This window comes from Anguilla anguilla, chromosome 2, assembly GCF_013347855.1.
Source record: "Anguilla anguilla isolate fAngAng1 chromosome 2, fAngAng1.pri, whole genome shotgun sequence".
Lineage (NCBI taxonomy): Eukaryota > Metazoa > Chordata > Actinopteri > Anguilliformes > Anguillidae > Anguilla > Anguilla anguilla.
In genome coordinates, this window is record NC_049202.1 from 43,773,153 (window position 1) to 43,786,878 (window position 13,726).

Here is a 13,726-nt window from a genome sequence, read left to right on the forward strand (position 1 = left end):
TATACTGTACTGAAGTGTGTGAACGGCAGACGGCGCTAGCGCGCGGACCATAGACACCGGAAGCGGTTTGAGCGTTTCTCCTTGGCGTGAGTTGGGCTGCAGCTGGAATGAGAATGGGTCATTGAGAAGCATAAACAGGAGACTTAATAACAGTATAACTAATCGAAATCTTTAAAAGCTGAAGTAAACGCAGAAATTTAGACTGGGTGACAAACATGAAGCGAGATGTCAGGATATTGTTATTGGGGGAACGTAAGTGCATCGTCTTTTGCAGTTCAACGTAGTCTGATGTTATGCCAAAACTTCAACTGGATCCACACAAGCCATCGAAAATTATTGCTGTCTTGCGATGATAGAACAGAAAATGAAGATGTGATAATTTTTTAATTTTCAAAATAACTATGCGTATTGTGTCGCATACCCTTGATTTGTGGTTAGTGAGCTATTTCGCGAGTAATTAAACCAATTGAAACCCATGTGCCATAGCTAGCTAGCTATATAGCTAAAGTGGTGTAACTTGGAGTGTGGTGAACGTTATTGTTAACGTTAAGTTATTTCAATCGTCGATAAGCATATAGTGTTTGCCCGATCATAGTTTAGCTGAAGAAGTCCCTTTAGTTTGTGTGAACTGCTCATTACAAGTGCATGTTTGCTAGTTGCTAGCCAGCTGTTCTCTGTATATGTAGCTAGCTAGCTAAATAGTTTTCTGTAATGTTTTATCGACGTCTGTTTGCTGGCCACATAAGTTCATTATAACTAGCCGTTATTGTCTAACTACTGTTATTTTTGTTAACCTCCAGACAGCTAACGCTAGTTTGTTAGAACTTGTTGATAGTAAATAAAATGAGTGACGTTAGCTAATGCTAGGAAATGCATTTGTATATCACGGCTGTCATTATCAGCAAGCAAGATCACTCTAGCTGAGTAGTGCTCTAGTTTTCTTGTATTTTGATGTCTGATTCTTACTTAGCTGCAACATACTGTATCTGTATTACACGTTAAATGTTATATACTTGTCTCATTGCAAGAATTTTAGCCAGTAACGTTGGCCAGACGTTGTCAGGTAGATATCGCTAAACACTTAATTGTGTGTTGTTTTCGGCATTGGTCATTTCAGTTTTCAATATAACGTTATTCTGTCTTGCATTCTCATAACACGATACTACTATAGCCTTGGCTTGGGAGAAGGTGATTTGCTTACGTTGGACGATCTAAGGTGGTATTCTTGCTATGAACTCCTGGGCTGTACAATTGGCAAGTGAGGTTACTTTTTCCTTATGGCTAATTGCGCTTTGGGATGGGGGTCTATTCTGTCTCGACAGGTTAAATTGTGTTGAGACTACAAACTGTAGACTGAGTGAATTAAGTGTCCAGTAGCTTTAACGCAGAAGTACAAGGGAACTATAATATTGCAATGTCTGATTTCTGTTGTATGGGTGCTGTGTCCCCAACAACAGTTAAGTTGGTCACCCCTCATTGCTGTTACCATTGTTGATAGTAAGCTGCAGAGAAACATCCTCCTAGTGAATAACTGCCATTCCAATGGAATATTTTCTTGCAACATTGCCCCCCTAGTCTTTTAACCCTGTGCTTTCATGAATTTTCCTTCATCCTTCTTTTCTCCATCTCACTATAGCCAAGGTGGGAAAGACATCATTGATCATGTCTCTGGTTGGGGAGGAGTTTCCTGAGCAGGTCAGTAGCCACATGACAGCACTGCCAAAGTCCGTTTAACAAACTGTCCCTTTAACAAACCAGCCCTTTACCTTCTGTCACTATCACATTACCTGTATGCTTCAAGCCTGTGTCACTTTATTCAAGACTAACGTGTTTTTGTTTAAGTAACGGCTGAGTATTCCTAATGAATTGAGAAATGGTGCAGGAATCATAACTCGCAGCAAGAGGTGGGGCACTGTCTGTAGGGCAGCCAGCTCTTAAGCCATATACAAATCCCCCCCCCCCCCCCCCCCCCCCCACGTGAGCAAGATATTTTCCAGTGATATCCTTGTCATATATGGAAATGAATTCATTTGCAATGGGAGTTATGTGAGCAATGGTATTTAAGTTATTTCAATCCAATTTATGGTTCTTTGCCATGAAAAGTACTTTCTTACCCATTGAACAAGATAAATAAATGCAGCAACGTAAATTTTCATATAACCAACTTTATTTTAAAAACTATTCCTAATTTCTATAGTTAACACGCACAAGTCTGCACATGAATGCAGTCGTGTTCCACTCATCTGGATGTATAAATCGCATCTTGGTAGTACACAAACGCAGCACTTGCTTTTCACTGTAACTTCGCCATCTGTAACAGTTCTGTGGCACCTTTAGGTTCCCCCCCGTGCTGAAGAGATCACCATCCCCGCCGACGTCACTCCCGAGAAGGTGCCCACGCACATTGTCGACTACTCGGGTAAACGCTGCTTGGCTGTCTGATCCACGCACCGCACGGCAAACACTTTCCCCCGGACACAGCATGAGCTAGCAGATACCAGGGCACTGCACTGAAACTGAGGCTGTTCACATGGGTGCTTGGTGGGTGTGACACAGGCATGATTCACATGTAGATTCACGCTGCCTGCAGTGCTGAGTCCTTGCAGCTGTGGTGGTATATGTACTGTGGGCATAACTAACTGTGTTGTATGAGATGGTATGCTTGTGCTGAGCCTCAGAGGTGTGCTGTTGCCTTACAGAGAGCGAGCAGACGGATGAGGTGCTGCAACAAGAAATTGTCAAGGTAAGAGTTCCCACACCTGTCAGGTAAAAGCGGCTTCACAATGTGTGCCCTGCAGTATGGTCTCGGTTCTAGCGGTTGCATGAGTCTAGCTATACGTTACTCAATATTGCGAATCACGTCCAAATGCATTGAGTACTGTTAAGTGTCATTGACAGTAGAACTGAGGAGAACCTTGACTCCAGGTGCGAGCTGTGCCCTCAAAACGCTGGACGTGAATGCTGCATCTCTGCGTATTCATCTCGCACATGTTGAGAGTCCTGTAATGTTGTAATGCACATATGAATCGTCGTGTATTATCATTTTTGAATCTTTGATTTTTAACCAAGCGCTCATTCTGATGAATTTGTTCATGGAGCCATATTTAGAGCAGCACAACATATTTGGAGATTGGTTTGAGGGGATTAATTCGGGGCTTTGTGGGCCAGCTGCTGCACTTTCGTCAGTACGCTGGTTCCTCTGGCCCTCGCGTAGACGCCGCCACTCCCCGGCCATGTTAGAACAGGCCTGTTGGGCATGTGCGGCTGCAGGGAAGATACAGGAAATAGACTCGACTAGATCACACTTCAATACACAGGAAGGTGATAAGATTTCAAATGAACTATGAAGTGGGAGGACACAGCCAGCTTTGATAATTTGAGCAGTGACCTTTGGACATATGAGGGCTGCGGATATCTATGGAGGAATAGATAGTTAAATTCATAAAATCACACTATTCTGCAAGCAGAACAGGAAGCCATTTGTTGAGTTTCGTCATTATTCATACAGGTTGTAGCAGTGGAAATATCTGAGTGTTGCACAAGGTCATTTGAACCATTCATCCTTTCCAGCCAAGTCCTTTGTCTCATCTTCTTGTACGGAGTGATTTATCACAATGAAATAAGACACCCACTCAGTGGTTTTGTATGAATTTTCTAGCCTTGGTGGCTACGGTCTGCTTAAGTTACTGTATTATTAAAAGGAAGTTTTATGTGCATTCATATGTTCTTATGGCTATACCAATGATGATACATCATTGGTACTACACTCCTGGATTCAGTATAGAAAAGAATTTGCAGGAAGAGTTTGTGTCTTACACTGTAATAGCTGAACAGAATAGGTACCACATAATGAGCTGATGGGAATGAAATCCATGATACATCAAGCTTCGCTGAACTCCAAATCTACATATATATGTGACTGTGGTGCACATGGAGGAACATTGAAAGGAAGTGCATGTAAATGTGTGGTAATGGTAAACACCATGTTAATCCTTTCTGTCCTGCAGGCCAACGTGGTGTGTGTGGTTTATGACGTCACTCAAGAGGACAGCATTGAGAAGGTATCTCTCACTGACTGCATGTGGGATGAAACCTGTCCTATTCATTTGTCTTTTTAACTGGTCTTATCTGGTCTGAAAATTTTATTGTCTTGTATCATCAAATTAACACAATGATTGAACTTTTCGAAAGCACCTAATACTGTGCTTTCCTCTTCATTTTATTCTCGGCAAATCAATCTGATGTGTGAACTTCCAGATCCGAACAAAATGGATCCCTTTAGTGAACGGTGGCGCAGAGAAGGGAAGCAAGTACGTACCTGGAGTATTTACTTTGCTTTACATATTTAAAAAAAAATATTCCTGTCTTTGTGGTAGCTGATTTCTAAGATGGGTCATACGTTGTGGCAGGCTTGGTTTAACATTTAGACTTCATAAGAGAGTAATTTTTTTCTGAAACTCACTCCAACAAAAAATCTAATAGTCCATTTACAATACTTTAGATAATATTAAGGTAGTGCACATTGCACCAAGATGGTCTTGGAAATGTGGATTTGTGGGGTGCTAAACATCAAAGTTTTCTCGACAAGGACATAATTTAGGTGAATCGAAGTTGTAAGGTGAGAATTTGGCGCTTTGAGTGAGTATCTGCGGGTGCTGTGTTCCAGCAGGGTCCCCATCATCCTGGTGGGGAACAAGTCGGACCTCCGCTGCGGCAGCTCCATGGAGTCCATCCTGCCCATAATGAACCAGTTCTCCGAGATCGAGACCTGCGTGGAGGTGAGGCCTGCCTATTCCTTGCCTTTGTGAAGCATCTGTTACTGTTGGGAAAAGGAGAATAGGTGGTCTTTGCGTGTAATAGAGTTTCCATTACCATTTGATGTTGCGGTTATTTTTATAAAGGGCACTGCCGTCTAACCCTTAGGCCCTCCCTCCTCTGTAGTGTTCAGCCAAGAACCTGAAAAACATCTCAGAGCTGTTCTACTATGCTCAGAAAGCTGTGCTGCATCCAACTGCCCCTCTCTACGACCCTGAAGATAAACAGGTGAGCCGAGAGGTTGCCTCTGTTAAAGACCCTGTGTCATTCACTGTGGGAGTAGAGGAAGATATCTCACTACTGGTGACGATGTCAGTTTTGATGTCACGGCTTCACTACAAAGTGCTGTTTATGTATCTGTTCTTCCATATTATTATTTTTTATTTTTTTTATGTTGCAGCTAAGGCCCATGTGTGTTCGAGCCCTCAGTCGAATCTTCACCATCTCCGACCAAGACAATGACAGGATTCTTAGTGACAGCGAACTCAACTGCTTTCAGGTGCGGATGAACACGTACCTGCCGTCGGGTTTAGCGCATATTTTAAAAACCTGTGAAATGCTGCTGCGTCTCACCTTGCAGAGCTGTACATCTACAGACGCCTCGTACTTAAGGTGTCAGATCCTGGTCTAAATAGCTGTTTGATTACATGGAGTGGTGAGTTTCACGCTGGAGCGGCAGGCTAAATTCGGCATGTTGGTCTTGGCCATTCTTCAGAAACTGTGTTTCGGGAACCCGCTGGCCCCGCAGGCTCTTGAGGACGTGAAGACAGTGGTGTGGAAGAATACTAGTGACGGGGTGCAGGACAATGGCCTGACGCTTAATGGTAAGGGAGATCTGTGGTGAGCAACACAGAGATAATACATACATCAATGAAAATAACTCTGGTTCTGTGACCTAAAACTCAAGAACTCATTAAAATAATGTTCTCTGGGTGTGAGTGCTAGTGTTTCAGGGAAATGTTGTCCAGGGCTAATGCATGGTGCGTGTTATAGCAGAGGGCTTTTCCCTGTTCCCCAGGCTTCCTGTTCCTCAACACGCTGTTCATTCAGAGGGGCCGGCACGAGACCACCTGGACCATCCTGAGGAAGTTCGGCTACGATGACTCGTTGGAGCTGACAGACGACTACCTCCACCCTCAGTATGGTTGCACAGTCAGAGCAGATGTTTCTTAACCGTTACCAGTGCTGGCTAATTGCACAGTCAGAGCAGATGTTTCTTAACTGTTTCCAAGTACTGTCTGATTGCACAGTCAGAAAAGCCCTCTCTAGCAAGAAGTGGGCACAGTTTTTAGGATAGCCGGCTGTCTCTTACTCTTTCTGCTTGTTATCTGTCTGAATAGTGTAAATACAGAAGGTGGGCAGACTGTCCCAAAAAAAGAAGGAAAGCCCTCCCTTACATTTATGAGTGCTCCTAATTATTCATTCAGAGCAGACCACCCTTACATTTGGCAGCATTCTATAATTATCATCTTAAAGTTTTCTTATTTCTAATGTTCTGAAATTACATTTCAGCAAACTGCTGTGCACTCCTTAGTCTTTCAGTTCATCCAAACGCTTACGTGCAGCCATGCATGCCGTGTGAGAGTCCGGTGATCTGGTCTTGTGCCATATGTAAAACCTCGAATAGCCGAAGCAGTCCAGCGGCATCCCGTGGCCGTCCGTCAACAGTTGAAGTGATTTGCATGTGCTTTGTGTGTCAGGCTGCACGTTCCAGCGGGCTGCTCCACGGAGCTCAATCACCTGGGCTTCGAGTTCCTTCAGAGGCTGTTTGAAAAGTACGACGAGGTGAGTGGCGGTGGCTTAGCCGCACGGTTCGTTTGAATTTCTCGTGCAGTATGTCTGATTTCATCATGATTGTGCCGGAGTGCTGGAGCAGCATCACATGCATATACCTTCTCTGTGGAGTTACAGAGGAGTGTATTAATATGCTGAGGAAAGTATAAGCACTTGTACGTTTGGTAACAGGTTGCTAAATTGCTTGCTTCTCCCCCAGGACAAGGACTCTGCCCTCTCTCCTACGGAGCTGAAGAATCTTTTCAGCGTGTTTCCCTCCGTGCCCTGGGACACGGACGTGTACACGGCAGTGCCCCTTAACGAGGAAGGCTTCGTTACGCTGCACGGGTACATGTGTCATTGGGCGTGAGTACGGCCGCCGCAGCAGGAGTGTGTTCTGCTGTCAGACATACATACATACATACAGACATACATACAGACATACAGACATACAGACATACAGACACACATACATACATACATGCATACATGCATACATGCATACATGCATACATGCATACATGCATACATGCATACATGCATGCATACATACATACATACAGACATACAGACACACAGACATACATACATACATACATACATACATACATACATACATACATACAGACATACAGACCTACATACATACAGACCTACATACAGACACACACACACATACATACATACAGACATACATACATACATACAGACACACACACAGACATACATACATACATACATACATACAGACAGACAGACAGACATATACTTTGATACCTCTTTGATGTGCTTCTGCTCTTTCCGCCTCTGCGGTGGTCTCCCTCCATCTCAGGTTGGTCTTTTTTGACTCTCTGTATTGTTGTTCCTGCAGGCTGACAACATACCTGAATGTCCAACGCTGCTTGGAGTACCTGGGCTATTTGGGCTACCCTGTCGTCACTGAGCAAGAGTCCCAAACTGCAGCAGTGACGGGTAAGCCGCGTGTATCACGTGTCCGTGCGTGCGTTTTTGCCAGCATGCATGTGTCCAAGAGCCATGATTCTTGGGAAAATTGGAAATAGACTATCTGCTCTAGTATTCACGCTGCAGGTGAATCATGTTTACCCTCCAGGTAAATGAAATTTAAGGCGGAGCCAAATAATTAGGACTTGCAGACAGCCCACACATTAGCATGTAATCCCTTTTGTGATTTGTAAGTAAGACTGAAGGCTGTATGCCCTGAGGGCTTGAGTGCCATGGCATACCGAGCATAGCTTGTGATTTACTCAGACCGGATATAAGCAGCGCAGGAAGTGATCGTCAAGCAGCAGATTCCCTTCAGTAAGACTGCCTGCATTTTCTGCATGGGTGTAACAGGGACAAGGGCCCTCGCAGCCATGCACTGTGCTGCTGGTGTTGGCTGTGGGACAATAGCACTGAGGGCAGGTCAGTGTCTGCCACTGACACAGATAACAGCGTTTCAGGATTAAGACAGGAGCTGCAGTGGTGAGCGCTTGGGGGGATTGAGAGGATGTGATGTAACAGAGCTTTGTTGTGTACACCTCATCAGAGCTAATGCCCTGAATGTGCAGACAGAAAACCACACTGAAAAGGTGAGCAGGTTTAACAGACCCTTCTAGAAAGAGGGCAGTGCTGAGACGGCAGTAGAACATTGATCCACCTGTGAGTAAGTAGACATAAACAATCCTGACCAGGAGATGACCTTCAGGGGTGGACAAATCATAAATCTGTGCTATAGGACTGTGGACTACCAAGCAGCCAAAGCCAATTTTTTGGTAGCCCAGATGTATACTGGTTTATATATACACTACATGACCAGAAGTATGTGGACACCTGAAATCCAACATCTTGTCCAAAATGATGGGCATTAATATGGAGTTAGTCCACCCTTTGCTGCTATAACAACAGATGGGGCAGTTTTTCATCAGCCACAGTGCACACTTGGCCAAAAGGATGAGGTCTTGTACCCTTTCCTATAGTTGGTGGGTTGGTCTTTTTCTGCTCTCGTTTTTTTCTGCCCTTGGCTGTTGATGCATGGGTCAGGTTCCTGGGTCCAGAGACGGTTTTCTGCCATGTTGATGGGCATATTCACATTGATTTTTGATTCAGGTTCAGCCTTTATTTAAACCCGGTTGCTTTGTGTGACTGTTAAATGGTGTCTGCAGTGTGGTTACACTCGTGATAGATTTTGTGGTGTGGCTGTGTCTGCAGTCACACGGGAGAAAGCCCTGGACCAGGAGAAGAGACAGACCCAGCGCACTGTGTTTCTCTGTAAAGTGATTGGACCTCGTGGCACCGGCAAGACCGCCTTCCTGCAGAACTTCCTGGGCCACAGTTTATCGGTAAAATTCACAGTTCTTTCTCCATAGTATAGTGCAGCTTCTCTGGCTCTTTGTTGTTTTTAACTTTCTGGGGATGAGGGGATATGAAACTCTCCACAAGAAAAATAGGCAAAATCCCTTGAAATTCAATGTACAGACTTCTGAAAGTCACTCAGCGACATATTATCCACACACCATGACATAGATGGGGATTGTGTCTTCCTGATTATTAATACCCGAGTTCACACTAGATTCGTTATACTGTTTTTTTTACAAGGTCTGTCAGTCAAGAGAATCTACTGAATATTTATGAATGCGTAGATGTGTCCCCTCCATACTCAGAGATCAGGGTATATCTTATCAAAGATTGGAGATGATTACGAGAATTCCTCTTCAAAAAAAAGTCTTTGAGCTTTGTCATTGCAACACAGCTAGAGGTACAAAAATACTGTAGTTCCACAATGTCTTTAACTTAGCTTTAGCTCTAGCTCAGCTGTAGGTGGCAGTACTGTGTCATGTTTGTTTTGTTTTTGTTAATTTTCTGATATTACATTTCTTCCTGCAGTCAGAATCCCTAAAAACAATTCAATCGGTTTTTTTGATTGAGGCATGGGGTTATTTTGCTTTTTTGAGCTGTTTCCTGTGTATTGACAAATGACATGATTTTGCTGGATACAAAAACATTTAGACAAAAAATATGAGCAATAGACCTCCAAGCCTGTTCAGATACATGTTCAGGTAATTAATATTAATGCTCATCTCCCCTCTGTAACCACTGATTTTCTCTCTGCACCCATTTAATTCTAAGGATAAAGATCAGTCTTTGATATCACAGCTGATTTAAAAAAATGTAATGTAAAAAACCAAAGTGTTCTAGGAGACAACTCATTAAGCATGCTTGTCTCAGCTGCATGTCAGCCGGCACCAAACTCATAAAAGCTAAATCATTTCATTTTCCTTTTTTCATTTTAGAAACAGCAGAGTCATTCTGGTGCCTTGTCCTGCTACGCCGTGAACACTGTTCAAGTCAACAACCAGGAGAAGTTCCTGATCGTGAGTACTGTCGTGCAGAGTGATGGTAAAGCAGAGTGTGATGGCTTGCCTGGCTTGTGTGGAATCCCAGATATACCACTTCACACACTCTCCCTCTCCCCTGTTTGCCTTCCCAGCTGTACGAGGTGGACGTGGACACGGAGCTCCTCAAGGTCTCTGATACAGCGTGCGATGTGGCCTGTTTCATGTATGATGTCAGTGACCCCAAGTCCTTCAGCTACTGTGCCAGTGTCTACAAGGTGAGCCCTTAAGGGTGGGGACAGACTGCAGTGAGGGGACCGCCCTTACGGCAACACAGTTTAGGTTTCAAGGTCCCTTGAAAATGTAATGTCAATTTAAGCAATTCAGACATAGACTCTGAAAAAGCATAGACTATGATTGATTGCAACGCATAAATAGACAATGAAAAGAATAGATTAATTTGGAATAAACACCAAAATAAAAGTTATTGGGAAAGTGCAGCAGGCCTCGGGCCAAATGTGTAGCCTTTAAGTTTCTTCATTTTCACTAAATACAGGTTGGTGTATGCAACAGACTAGATCAAATGTGTCAAAGGACAACCATAGATGCTGTGTGGCCATAAAACTGTATGCCGTAATTACAATAAATAAATTGTGTGTACTACAACTTATAAAATCCACCAAAATTCTTTTTTTTTAATTTTTTACCAGGGGTCCATGTTGATATACTTATAACCACAGCTAAAAGGGACACATTTCTTCCATATTGCTGTAGCTTCTGACCAGTCCTAGTATGCCAGTCATGCACTGTGACCCCAATAGATCGCTTGGGACAATGTATTTATTAAGGGATGAGGTTCTTTTGGTTTTCTGATCAGAGTTTCCCTCAAATTGGCAAATGTTGTGACGTTTTGCTGGCTACAGAATGAGTAGCATTTTGGGCAAAAAACATCATGAGCAATAGACCTCTAAGCCTAGGAGTTTAAAGTCATGAAAATTATATTTCTTCTTCTTGTTATATGATACTGGCGATACCACAAGCGTGATCCTGTCTTGCTACAGCTTGACCTTTACTATGGAGGGTTAAGTAGTCAATTATTTCACGACTCGCGGTACTGTAGGTGTGAAAGATTAATTTGCAAAATGCTTGCAGAGTATTGGATTTTAGCATCCCTTTGGCTGACGGGAGAAGGCTGAGACTGCAGACTTAATCAGACAGGCAGCCTATTAATAAACGCATTCCAGCGCCCTGCATTATTAATCCAGCCAGCTGTCTGAAGCCTGGTTTCCTTGTTTCCCCTGATCTGCCTGCAGCAGCACTATATGGACAGCAGCATTCCCTGTGTGCTGGTGGCCTCCAAGGCTGACCTCCCCGAGCAGAGGCAACAGCACGGAGTTGCCCCTTCGGAGTTCTGCTACAAGCATGGGCTGCCGCCTCCCTTCACCTTCTCCTGTATTGGTTTCGACTCCTCCAGCGCCTCCATCTACTCCAAGCTGGCCTGGGCCGCCATGTTCCCGTGAGTCACTCTGTCACCCTCAGCCCTGGTGCTGTTAATTATGGCCGTGCTGTTGAGGTTGTTGGCGATAGTGCCATCTATTACCTGTGTCAGGCTTAATGTTTAACACGGAGCACAGTCGTGAAACCATCACAGCAACATACTGATGGATGAACAGCTCCTTTCACTTGTGTTCCACTTCTTGGCGTAATGTTTGAACTGCAATGGGAAATTCATATTTATGCGCACAGTAGGGACTTTCAAAGCGGCTGAACATTTTGTAGTATTTATATAAAACTCCAGCCTGTTGTCTGCAGTTGCCTGTCTCTGTCTGCTCATCAGTGGATACCTCTCTCTTTCTATCTCTGCTTTGATAGGCACCTGAATGGCTCAGACATGAGCAGCACCTCCTTCTGGCTGAGAGTGACACTTGGGGCCGCTGTTGTGACAGTCCTGGGCTTCAGTATCTACAGAGCTCTCATCAGGCAGAAATAGACCGCCTAAACCACCCACCTCCATTTCCCCTTACAGACTGACTGACACTCCATCAACAGACTTGCCACATGGGAAAGGGTGTGGCATATGCTAGCATCATAATTAAATTCCTGTTCTCTTACTTTTAAGTCCAGGACCAGTCTGATCTTAACTCCCCCCCCCCCCCCCCATCTCACTGTTCCATGCAGTTTCTTCCTATAGGTTCCATGACGGATTGTCACTCGTGACCTGACAGGTATTCATTTCTCCCAGGTCAGCCAAAGATACCGCACAGATACATTGGTTGAAGTGAAGTGATGATGAAAACACAGGAAATATCAAAGCCCATCTCACCTCTGTAACCATTTTTGTTCTCTGTGGGCTCATAAGGGATAAAGATTAGTTTTAGATATCAAAATAGATTTTTTTTTTTTTCCTTTTTAAAAAAAATGTAATTTAAAAAAAAAAAAGTGTTTTGGGAGACCACTCATCAGGTATGTTGGTCTCAGCTGGTGGTCAGCTGGCACCAATAAATGATACCCACAATGCCCTTGGTATGGCAGTGAGATGAACATCAAAGCAGCCTCAGTGTAGGCTTCAAGAGCCAAAGGTGGCTGTGAGTCATGCATCATTCACAGGCCAACGAGAAGCCTGACATCCAGCGGTTGCCATGGAGAACGTGTGACCAGTGCAGTCACAGGGAACTGACCAGTAGACAGCCCTGATGGTGGCTTGGTGCTGACACCTGCTCCTGAGGCCTCTTCTGAGTTCTGTGTTAATAAGAAGCGGACCATTCTAGTCAAATTTGTCTTCACTCAGCTATGGATATCAATCTATGAATTTGCCAAAATAGAACCAGCACTAGTGTATAATGGTATCCATTGACCCTCACAAGATCCAGGTTTGTTAAATTCATGAAATAAGCAAAATGGTCTAGATTTTCTTGAGTCTATTGTCATTTGGTTACTGAATGATGATAGAACTCTTGTAATTGCTTTTGGGGAGGCTGGCCGGCTATTAGTTTTTATCTGCTTTCCAGCTGCAAGGCAGGGCAATCACAATGAGGAATGAATTACCAGTGCAACAGTATGGGGCCGCAAAGTCACAAGTTACGGCCTCTTGAAAAACTTACCAAATTGAACGGTCTTCCAGAGTAACACAATAAGATTAGATGGCCTTGCGATGTGAATGTGGTTTTGACCTCTAAAGCTTAAATGTGTTTATGAAAGGGAAACCCTGTCCGAAATGCATTCAAAAAGCATGCTTTTCGATAAATTTTTAATATATATGGCAACACCGATATATCATATATGCTACAGCATGCTTACAGCAACTTTGAAAACGGTGTTATTTTGTCCATTAGCAGTATATTTGCGGGGAGCAAGAATGGAGATACTGTATTAACACCTGAACGTGGGCTTTTAATCTCCACCGCGGTATGGAAGCCATGCCAATTATTTAGTAGGTCTAATTTCAGAATGCAGTGATATGCATAAAACAATTTGTCAAGGAGCACCATATACAGAGCAGAGGCGTACTGAAATCGTATCCTTCATATTTGCCATTGGATTCTTTTTGTTTACCAACTGGAGTTAATACACTTGGCGATGTTTTCCCCCACAGTCCAGTCGAAAAGTTCCAGAATTTTTCCTTTTGTCACATTTGATCTACTTTTCATAGGACATTAATTGTAGACAAACTGCAAGTCTTGCCTTTCGCCGGTCCATTTTGAACCACATTTCATCGTTTTCGATTCTATGTATATCTAAATGAAGTGCTCAGATAAGCCATATTTTCGTTTAAATATTTTAAATAAACTAATACGTTTACAGAA

General features: G+C 43.6%; 1 protein-coding gene across 2 annotated transcripts; it reads left to right on the plus strand.

The window, feature by feature from the left end:
* The first annotated feature begins 47 nt into the window (after positions 1-47).
* On the plus strand, positions 48-13,726 carry rhot2 (ras homolog family member T2). 2 transcript variants are annotated; one of them, XM_035406808.1, is made up of 19 exons: positions 48-252; positions 1,637-1,695; positions 2,338-2,419; positions 2,700-2,743; positions 4,008-4,061; positions 4,258-4,310; positions 4,667-4,778; positions 4,942-5,043; positions 5,216-5,314; positions 5,531-5,639; positions 5,834-5,954; positions 6,516-6,600; positions 6,809-6,954; positions 7,460-7,560; positions 8,800-8,930; positions 9,882-9,962; positions 10,079-10,201; positions 11,237-11,439; positions 11,796-13,726. In XM_035406808.1, the coding sequence occupies exons 1-19, from the start codon at positions 216-218 to the stop codon at positions 11,911-11,913; spliced, it is 1,860 nt and encodes a 619-aa protein (XP_035262699.1). In that variant the 5' UTR covers positions 48-215; the 3' UTR covers positions 11,914-13,726. The 2 variants fall into 2 exon arrangements, with proteins under 2 accessions (XP_035262699.1, XP_035262700.1); XM_035406809.1 differs by having other exon boundaries at positions 4,670-4,778.